Source organism: Pristiophorus japonicus, chromosome 3 (assembly GCF_044704955.1).
Source record: "Pristiophorus japonicus isolate sPriJap1 chromosome 3, sPriJap1.hap1, whole genome shotgun sequence".
NCBI lineage: Eukaryota > Metazoa > Chordata > Chondrichthyes > Pristiophoridae > Pristiophorus > Pristiophorus japonicus.
This window is the reverse complement of record NC_091979.1, coordinates 148,961,174-148,972,520: the sequence shown is the minus strand read 5'-3', so window position 1 is coordinate 148,972,520 and position 11,347 is coordinate 148,961,174. Positions and strand designations below refer to the sequence as shown.

Genomic DNA, 11,347 nt, shown 5'->3' with positions numbered 1-11,347 from the left:
ATCCAATAAAACCCAAAGCAAAGGAGGCAGTCAAACAAATTGTACAGGATCTATTGAATAGTGGCATCCTCCGGGAAGCTGAAAGTACCACTAATTCACCCATATGACCGGTCAAGAAGCCAGATGGCTCATATCGGCTGACCATAGATTACACGGCCCTAAATAAAGTAAGACCCTGACGGCACCCCATTATGGCTAGCCTGGCCACAATCTTTAATGGGCTGAAACCAGAACACAAAATATTCACAGTATTGGATATAGCCAATGGATTCTGGTCCATGCCCCTGGCACGAGAATCACAAGATAAATTTGCTTTTACCGTAGGAGATCGCCAGTATACCTGGACACAGGTGCCACAGGGATTCCATAATAGCCCACAATATTTCACCGGACTATGAGTCGAGCCCTGGAGAAGGTGGATCTAGTGCCCTACAGGAGTACAGTCCTTCAGTATGTGGATGATCTGCTGATCGCCTCGGACGACGTAATGGGATACATGAGCGCCCTTATACAAATTTTAAAAACCCTGCAGAGGGTCGGATTTAAAGCCAATCCCAAGAAAGCCCAAATCAGACAGACAGTAGTACAATACTTAGGGCATGAAATATCACAAGGAACAAGAACAACGTCACATGACAGGAAGGAACTATCAGAATCATGCCGCACCCGAAAAAGGTCAAAGGAGCCCAAAAGATATTAGGACTTTTTAATTACTGCAGAAATTTTATAGCCAACTTCACGGCCATTGCAGAACCAATACAGAGGCTGGTGAAAGGGGAGAACCCTCTTTAGAGAGTGTAGAATGGGGCTCGAAGCAGGAAGCAGCATACGGTGATCTGCACCTGGGCTGGGACTCCCAAACATGGAATTACCCTTCCACATATATTGCGAGAATGAGGAAGAATTTTAGGGGCAGTGGTCACTCAAATGCATGGAGATAGGATGCGTCCTGTAGCCTATTACTCAATACAACAATCACCCGTTGCGGCCGGTCTGTCCAGGTGTGCAGCAGCTCTGGATTCTGCGACCTGGGCAGTGAAAGTCAGTGAACTGGTAGTGATGACCGGTGTGATCATACTGCATACTAAGCACACTCTGGTAGAAATGCTCAATACTGGAAAATCACGGTCTGTGTCCAACGTGCGCAGGGCTAAATGAAAGGCAGTTCTGCTCCCCCATGAGGAATCTGTGAAGATAATCCTGCAAAGGGTCTCTTGGCAATGGGAGATCCACATGAGTGTCACGCCCAGGAGTGGGAAGACTCACCCGGGAATATCAGTGAGATCCCACTCGAGGACCCCGATTTAACCCTTTATGTGGACGGGTCCCGAAAATACATCCAAGGGACCCCACCTACAGGATGGGCGGCAGTAGATGGAGCACGCAACACCGTCTTGAGTGGGGGACTGGATGGGGGACTCTCTGCGCAGGTGGCCAAACTTATTGCCCTGATAGAAGCGCTCCAACTGGCCGAAGGCAAATGGGCAAATATTTACACTGATAGCCGTTATGCATTCGGAGTAGTCCATGGCTACATGACCACCTGGGAAAGATGGGGCTTCGTCACGGCAGGCGGAGAGGCCATCAAACATGAAGGCTGGATTAGGCTGCTATTAGATGCTGCTAGTAAACCCGCCGAGGCGGCGGTAATAAAGGTTAAAGCCTACCAGAAAGTGGTGGATGATATCCAGAGGGGAGACGAGGCCGCAGATAAGGCGGCACAGGAGGTGGCACAGGAGGCGGCGGTTTCATCGGAAGTCAGGGAAGAATCAGTAAGTAGTATGATAACTAAGGAGGACATTGATATAGTAAAATTGCACAGCGATATACAGGACGTGGAGAAAATAGCATGGGAAAAGTGGGGAGCTGCGCCAGACCAGGACTCCGTATGGAGAAAAGATGGAAGGGTGGCAGCCCCCACGTGTATAAGAAAAACACTCATGGAATTACATCATGGCATTAGCCACGTGGGATGAAATGCCATGATCAGTAATGTCTCTAGGGATTGGTGGTGGCCAGGCTTGGGGCGAGACATTGCTAAATATTGTCAGCAATGCATTACATGTGCCCAGCATAATCCGGGAAAGGCCATAAAAATCAGAATGGCCCATCAACCTTGGCCGCGAGGGCCATGGGAGAATATACAAATTGATTTCACGGAACCACTGCCAAGCTCTAGAGGAAAGAAATACTGTCTAGTAATAATTGATTTGTTCACATGGTGGGTGGAAGCTTTTGCTACTCGAAACTGCACTGCAACCACAGTTAGCCGAGGAGGTGATTCCCCACTGGGGCATCCCCACTCAAATAGACTCCGATCAGGGAACCCACTTCACAGGACAGGTGATGAAATTACTATGCACTACATTGGGCATCAAACAAAAATTTCACATCCCCTACCACCCGCAGGGTTCGGGAATGGTAGAACGGATGAATCGGACAATAAAGACAGCCCTGTCAAAAGCCAACCAAAAGACCGGACAGGCTTGAGCCGAGCTGCTGCCTGCTATTCTGATGAGACAAAGGGCAACCCCTAATCGGACAACAAGATTAACTCCATATGAGCTCATGATTGGTCAGGCAATGCGACTGCCCGAAGGTATAATTACAAGAGGGTCCGATGTGGGCCCACTACAGGATCAGATTAGAAGATATGTAATGGAATTAAGTAAGCAACTTAAGAATATGAGACAGGAAGTAAGAGAACGACAGGCAGGCCGGGACGAACAAGAAGTGGTAGAGTTCCCGACAAATCTTCCCCAAGTGGGGGAGAAGGTAATGGTTAAGGGGTTACCGGGATGAACTGGATTTGCACTGCGGTGGTCGGGACCATACGAGATATTGATCAGTGGCGATACATGTGCATGTGTGGATATGAATGGAGTAGGACGGTGGAAACATTGGTTCCAGTTAAAAAGCTACACTGACATGTAGTGGACAGCCCAAGGACGTCCACCCCTTTTACAGGATGGCCTGGCGGATGATGATACTGTTATGGATGATCCAGGCAACGTTTCAACACCACAAGGAAGACCCAACGGATCCCGAATTCAGACGAATAATTGTGGGGGATGGAATCCACATATCAGGGATCTTTAGAAGGAGGTCTGGTGGATTTTGGCCTGCCACCAAATGGCACCATTCGAAGATGCAAGGGGGTCCAATCGAAAATGTTAGAAATCTCTGATATCCCACCGAACGGCATGTATATCCTGTAACCTTGCTAGTGTCTCTATATGGACACCCCTTAGCGATCGTAACTATTATCACGATAATTATTATGACCATAAGGACTTTGAGGAATCTTATGCAAAAAGAATGGAAGAATATTGTGACATAGATTCACATGTTAGAAATCATAAGCCTGATGTCAGTATGGTATGCGTCAGGGCAGAACAAACTTTTCGACCCAGGTATTACAATTGCATTTATAAAGACGGGTCATGTCCCTCACCAATAATACGGGTAAGATGGGCAGGCGAGTGGCCACTAACGATGGCACCGCCCACCTCACCTACACTACTGAAGCTGTTAGAATGTCCCATACGTACCGCAGGACCCTCGAGCGAGGTGGTCCTGAGAACGGAGGGAATGCAGTTGTACGAAAATATGCACCATGAAATATTACCTGCGATAGTGAACCTAACGGACCAAGGGTTACCAGAGAAATGTGACCTGAAGGTCGGAGCATTCTATACCCGGATGCTTAAGATTGTGTTGAAAGAATCCCGAGGCACCTCAGGGGCATCCAGATACTGGAGCCCTCTGAGAACGGGTCAGGCTCACAGACAGAAACGGGGTCTAATCAATGACGTCTTTACAGGGGTCAATACGGGATCTTCCTTTGTAAATGCCCTAGACATACAAACTATACAGGAACAATCGGAAAGCCTTAAAGACACAGTCAGGAAGTTGCTGCAAGGGAGACAGACGCAGCCAAAGGGGCTGCTCGAGAAGGCGATGGGGCAGCAGGGAGCTTAGTCAAAGGGATTACAGTCCTGGAGGGTCATGCTGTCACCATTAACCGCCTGATTGACCGAGAATTCAATGCAGAAAAGGCAGAGGTTCAGCGAGACCACTACCATGGGGGAATGGATGGTTGGACAGGTCAGAGAGAACCTCGACCAAATACACCGAGGTGAAGTCCCAGATAAATAGTACCCACTTGTTCCGCCTAGCACAACACCCAGGGTCGTTAGACACGTGCACCCTGAAGGGGATGATGAGGGTCTTCCCGGCGATGGGCGGGTGCACGGACTCACACTCGGCCCTGGTGGGGATGGTCTTAATGATTCCGGTAATTGCAAAGGGAGAATCTGGACCACATCCCCAGTTTGAGGTAGAGAACTTGGGACTTATTCGGAGCGAGAATTGCATGCGGTACTACCCTATGGATCAATATGCGATCAAACGGAATGGAACCATGAGAGGGGTCTCAGTAACAGGGTGCCACAGGGTAGGAAGCCTAACTATATGTCCACATCCAGTAGGCTGGGGAAGCGAGGATGGGTGCGGATTTAATCAAACCATTGGGTGTGTCTTAGAAATAAGCCCATCAGATTCCGAATAGACTCACTCAGCCTACTGCGGAAAGGGGGAATACTGTGTGGTAACCAACCAACCAACTTATGACTATGATATTTATCAATGAAATATCACTAACCCCAACTTCTGTTTCATGCCGAGGCTACCAGTAACAATCGGACGAGCGCGAATGACATATATCCTTGCTCGAGAAACTATTACCCTGAACCTGACTGATGAGATTAAACAAGATTTGTAACAATATGAAAGTGGCCAGAAAAAGCAGCAAACCTGAGGACTGGGAGAAATTTAGAATTCAGCAGAGGGGGACTAAGGGTTTAATTAAGAGGGGGAAAATAGGTTACGAGAGGAAGCTTGCCAGGAACATAAAAACTGACTGCAAAAACTTCTATAGATATGTAAAGAGAAAAAGATTAGCGAAGACAAACATAGGTCCCTTGCAGTTGGATTCAGGTGAATATATAATGGGGAACAAAGAAATGGCAGACCAATTGAACAAATACTTTGGTTCTGTCTTCATGAAGGAAGACACAAATAACCTTCCGGGTGTACTAGGGGGGGACCGGGGGTCTAGTGAGAAGGAGGAACTGAAGGATATCCTTATTAGGCGGGAAATGGTGTTAGGGAAATTGATGGAATTGAAGGCCGATAAATCCCCGGGGCCTGATAGTCTGCATCCCAGAATACTTAAGGAAGTGGCCCTAGAAATAGTGGATGCATTGGTGATCATTTTCCAACAGTCATCGACTCTGGATCAGTTCCTATGGACTGGAGGGTAGCTAATGTAACACCACTTTTTAAAAAAGGAGGGAGAGAGAAAACAGGTAATTATAGATTGGTTAGCCTGACATCAGTAGTGGGGAAAATGTTGGAATCAAGCATTAAGGATGAAACAGCAGCGCATTTGGAAAGCAGTGACAGGATCGGTCCAAGTCAGCATGGATTTATGAAAGGGAAATCATGCTTGACAAATCTTCTGGAATTTTTTGAGGATGTAACTGGTAAAGTGGACAAGGGAGAACCAGTGGATGTGGTGTATTTGGACTTTCAAAAGGCTTTTGACAAGGTCCCACACAAGAGATTGGTGTGTAAAATCAAAGCACATGGTATTGCGAGTAATGTACTGACGTGGATAGAGAACTGGTTGGCAGACAGGAAGCAGAGAGTCGGGATAAACTGACCCTTTTCAGAATGGTAGGCAGTGACCAGTGGAGTGCCTTAGGGCTCAGTGCTGGGACCCCAGCTCTTTACAATATACATTAATGATTTAGATGAAAGAATTGAGTGTAATATCTCCAAGTTTGAAGATGACACTAAGCTGGGTGGCGGTGTGAGCTGTGAGGAGGACGCTAAGAGGCTGCAGGGTGATTTGGACAGGTTAGTTGAGTGGGCAAATGCATGGCAGATGCAGTATAATGTGGATAAATGTGAGATTATCCACTTTGGAGGCAAAAACACGAAGACAGAATATTATCTGAATGGCGACAGATTAGGAAAAGGGGAGGTGCAACGAGACCTGTGTGTCATGGTTCATCAGTCATTGAAAGTTGGCATGCAGGTACAGCTGGTGGTGAAGAAGGCAAATGGTATGTTGGCCTTCATAGCTAGGGGATTTGAGTATAGGAACAGGGAGGCCTTACTGCAGTTGTACAGGGCCTTGGTGAGACCTCACCTGGAATATTGTATTCAGTTTTGGTCTCTTAATCTGAGGAAGGACGTTCTTGCTATTGAGGGAGTGCAGCGAAGGTTCACAAGACTGATTCCAGGGATGGCTGGACTGACATATGAGGAGAGACTGGATCAACTGGGCCTTTATACACTGGAGTTTAGAAGAATGAGAGGGGATCTCATAGAAACGTATAAGATTCTGATGGGACTGGACAGGTTAGATGCGGGAAGAATGTTTCCGATGTTGGAGAAGTCCAGAACCAGGGGACACAGTCTTAGGATAAGGGGTAGGCCATTTAGGACTAAGATGAGGAGAAACTTCTTCACTCACAGAGTTGTTAACCTGTGGAATTCCCTGCTGCAGAGAGTTGCTGATGCCAGTTCATTGGATATATTCAAGAGGGAGTTAGATATGGCCCTTACGGCTCAAGGAATCAAGGGGTATGGAGAGAAAGCAGGAAAGAGGTACTGAGGGAATGATCAGCCATGATCTTATTGAATGGTAGTGCAGGCTCAAAGGGCCGAATGGCCTACTCCTGCACCTATTTTCTATGTTTCTATGAACTAGCTGCCCCAATATCCCACCTGCCCGAGGACCTGAGAGACATAAAGGATACTCTGCTGGCAAGCATAAAACGATATCACTTGCTCAAACAGGAGCTACGTGAACTGGGCAAGGACATTGCAAAAGACCTTCAACGTACCCCCTGGTACAAGAAGGCATGGAACTGGGGACTGAATGTTAATATCCATCCATGGATATGTATCATATCACACATAGTGGTGGCAGTACAACTAATCTTGGCTCTTGGATACGCTTTTATGTTCTGCTCATCATGCAGAAGATGCAGGGCTAGGCGCTGCACCTAGCGGATATTGAAGATACTTGATGAAAGGAAGAAGCTGATGGACAGTGGGATTTAACTACTGGCATCACGCACCTATTCCTCCCTAACCCATTGGCTGATCGCCGAACAAGGGGGCGGGACGAATGGATATAACTTAGTAGTGGTCTCATGGGCTGGGGTAGCCAAGAAACAAAGGGGGAATTGAAGAAGGATTTTAGAATCCCTCTATAGTATGGCCTTCTGGGTTAGCAAATATAGCCAAGCTTTGCCTGACTCGTAACAATAAACAAGAACCAATTAAAGACATAGCACGTAGCTAAGCTTTGCACACAGCTAAGCACAGTTGCTAGAAACCGCAACCCGGACTGTTTGGGTATAATTAGGCTAACACACCGTTGTAGCAATAGTGGTCAAGAATTGTGGTGCCAGGTGTGAAATAACAGGATAACAGCCTTTGCTGCCTCGTAGCTAAAGTGGAAAGCCCCAATATCACTAGAAACGTAACTGTCAAAAGGATATTGTGGTCAGTTGATGGAACAAGTGATGCACACGGATTGTGGTTTTTAGCTTTAAATTCTGTATACTGGCAAGCAAGAATTTGAGTTCTGGGGTGACAGGCTGCGAAGTCTTCACATGGAGCTCTGGCTTGGCCAAGTATCGGGCTACGTATAATAAACTTGTGTGTTTTCCACTTACGCAGACGGGTGTGTGAGTCTTATTCTTTAATAGATTCCACCGCAACACCATCCCAAGCACCCCACCCACGTTCTTTCAACCACCATCTGCTCCACCTGTGACAGAGACTGTAGGTCCTGCATAGGCCTCATTAGTCACATGGGAACTTATTTTTATCATGGAAGCAAGTCATCCTCGTTTCCGAGGGACTGCCTAAGAAGGAGAAGGAGTAGGGAGGATAATGTGTGACTTAACATTTCTGCATTGGCTGTGACAGGTTAAGTACAACAACAGCAACCTGCATTTATATAACACCTTTAACATAGTTACATTTCCCAAGGCACTTCACAGGAGCGCTATCAAACAAAATTTGACACCAAGCCACATATTAGGACTGGTGACCAAAAGCTTAGTCAAAGAGGTAGGTTTTAAGGAGCATCTTAAAGGAGACCGAGATAGAGAGGCGGAGAGGTTTAGTGAGGGTATTCCAAAGTTTGGGCCTAGGCAGCTGAAGGCAGGCAAGGTGGAGGGATTAAAATCATTGGCCAGAATTACAAGGTAAAGAAATATTAGTAAATTACTTACAATTTTAAATTAATGATCTTGTTTCTATGCATTCAATATTTTGACTAACTGCTTAAAAAATGCACACTTTTATTCTGAATCAAGGCAGCACGATAAGTGAAATGTTTGGCAACAGATTGAATTGTACATTTTCTACATCCTGATCCCTGAGCTACCGAATGGACACAAAACAGAAATAACACAATGACTGAGCCACAATATTTTATTATTGAAAGCTGCACATCTAGTGGTAGGCAGCAACATGGGAATTCTACTGTTTTATAATTTCAGATTATAGGAACTCTCCTTTAAGAAAAAAGATTTATGTCCCCTACTTCCCTCTCCCAAAATACCGCACACACAGAGTCAAATGTAACCAGCGGCAGCTGATATATCCAGGACGTCAAAAATTCATGCCTCTTCTGCAATCCTTAAACCCTGCCGCTTCACCATTTCAGCTGGCATGTTCACCACATGGAAAACTCCCATGACTTAATTAAAGCAGACATGCAGCATTTTTCTTAGTATTAATATGAATATCCACAAAGGTTTAATTGCACCAGATAATTGCCTACAGAATTATTATTGTGCAATGAGGCCGCTCGATGACCATCTGCAGGAAGCACGGTTCACCCGTTTACTTTCAGGTAAATGGCACTAAGGGTGAGATCACACTGTACTAGATACAGACAGGTCGGCATTTTAATAGGCCAACCATGCAGCATGTGACTCTGACTGAGTCCTCCTGAGGACTTGTTGCCAGCAGTAACGCTCAATTTCATTGACAGCTAGCTCCAATTCTGCAAGTGAAAACTGAGTCAGAAATGTTCAAAAACTATTGTTTGGTCATATTACATAGTGTATTATATACTTTCAATGATCAAAAACGCAACTAATAAAATTGCTTATTTCAATAACAGCAGTCAGCAACAGCTTCTTTTTAATGAACGAGAAAAGTATTGCTTTACTTTAAAAGTCAAAGTTAAAATCACATTCTCTTATGGGAACAAGGAACCTGGGGTGCATTTGTGAACACTATTCCATAGAAAGATTAAAATTCAGTCCAAACTATCGCCTATGTGAAATGAGTTCTGTTAGTTTCATTCCATTTCTCCACAGCTGTACGTCCTCAACAAAGTATTGGCATGAACTTGGTATCATTTCTAATGTGTCTCTACTTATTTGCAGAATAACTCCACGAGGCCTAGTGCTGTGTTTAAACTGCTGTAACCTTATTTTCTTTATTGTCTGCAGAGTGCCTTCACTGCGTGGTGCCCAGCCTTTTATACAGCTCCTGCCTGGGCCTCCCACAGTTGCACCATCTAGTGGTACCAGCATAATAAATACACAGAGTGCACATATATGACAACATTCCCCCCCCAAAGTCTTTGATGCGAGTTAGTTACAGGTTGAGGTGATCCGGAACTCTGTGCTCCCTGGTTGATCGTCTGAGTGTCACTTCTGGCATGGGTGAGTTGGTCGGGCGACTGCTGTCTTGCAGTGCTGGTCTGACTGGACTGCTGGAGATGGTGGGATCATCCTTGTGGTTGGCAGCTAGGTCTGTTGCTGATTGGGTGTGTGTAGGTGGATTGCTGAAGGTAAGGTCCTCTCCCAGTAGTTCCTGGTTATCTGTAAATCGCAATTTGGTCTGATCCAAATGCTTTCTGAATGTTTGACCATTAAGCAGTTTGACAACAAACACTCTATTCCCCACCTTGGCTGAAACAGTGCCAGTGACCCACTTGGGGCCATGACCATGATTCAGCACAAACACCGGGTCATTTACAGTGATGTCGCGTGATACAGCTGCGCGATCATGGTACATGTTTTGCCGATAACGCCTGGTTTCCTCTTGACCGTTGAGGTCAGGGTGGACTAAGGAGAGCCTGGTTTTGAGTGCACATTTCATGAGTAACTCCGCAGGGGGGACCCTGGTAAGCAAGTGGGGCCGTGTCCTGTAATTGATCAGCACCCGGGTTAGGCGGGTTTGTAAGGAGCCTTCCATGATGCATTTCAAGCTCTGCTTTATGGTTTGGACTGCCCGCTCCACTTGGCCATTGGATGCGGGCTTGAACGGGGAAGACCTGACATGCTTGATGCCATTGCGGGTCATGAATTCATTTTCCAACAGTCTATCAAATCTGGATCAGTTCCTGTAGAGTGTAGGGTAGCTAATGTAACACCACTTTTTAAAAAAGGAGGAAGAGAGAAAATGGGGAATTATAGGCCGGTTAGCCTGACATCAGTAGTGGGGAAAATGTTGGAATTAATTATTAAAGATGAAATAACAGTGCATTTTGAAATCCAAATCAGCATGGATTTATGAAAGGGAAATCATGCCTGACAAATCTTCTGGAATTTTTTGAGGATGTAACTAGTAGAGTGGACAAGGGAGCACCAGTGGATGTGGTGTATTTGGACTTTCAAAAGGCTTTTGACAAGCACCCACACAAGAGATTGGTGTGCAAAATCAAAGCACATGGTATTGGGGGTAATGTATTGATGTGAATAGAGAACTGGTTGGCAGACAGGAAGCAGAGAGTCAGGTTAAACGGGTCCTTTTCAAAATGGCAGGCAGGGCTCAGTGCTGGGACCCGAGCTATTTACAATATACATTTATGATTTAGATGAAGGAATTGAGTGTAATATGTCCAAGTTTGCAGATGACACTAAGCTGGGTGACGGTGTGTGCTGTGGGGAGGATGCTAAGAGGCTGCAGGGTGACTTGGACAGGTTAGGCGAGTGGGCTAATGCATGGCAGATGCAGTGTTATGTGGATAAATGTGAGATTATCCACTTTGGGGGCAAAAACACGAAGGCAGAATATTATCTGAATGGCGGCAGATTAGGAAAAGGGGAGGTGCAACGAGACCTGGGTGTCATGGTACATCATTCATTGAAAGTTGGCATACAGGTACAGCAGGCGGTGAAGAAGGCAAATGGTATGTTGGCCTTCATAGTTGGGGATTTGTGTATAGGAACAGGGAGGTCTTAATGCAGTTGTACAGGGCCCTGGTGAGGCCTCACCTGGAATATTGTATTCAGTT

General features: G+C 45.9%; 1 protein-coding gene across 1 annotated transcript; it reads left to right on the top strand.

Moving 5' to 3' along the window:
• The first annotated feature begins 1,220 nt into the window (after window positions 1-1,220).
• Window positions 1,221-9,530, top strand: LOC139254493 (ribonuclease H-like). The gene is made up of 2 exons (XM_070873710.1): window positions 1,221-1,772; window positions 9,489-9,530. Exons 1-2 carry the CDS (start codon window positions 1,221-1,223, stop codon window positions 9,528-9,530), a joined length of 594 nt encoding a protein of 197 aa, XP_070729811.1.
• Window positions 9,531-11,347: the final 1,817 nt, after the last annotated feature.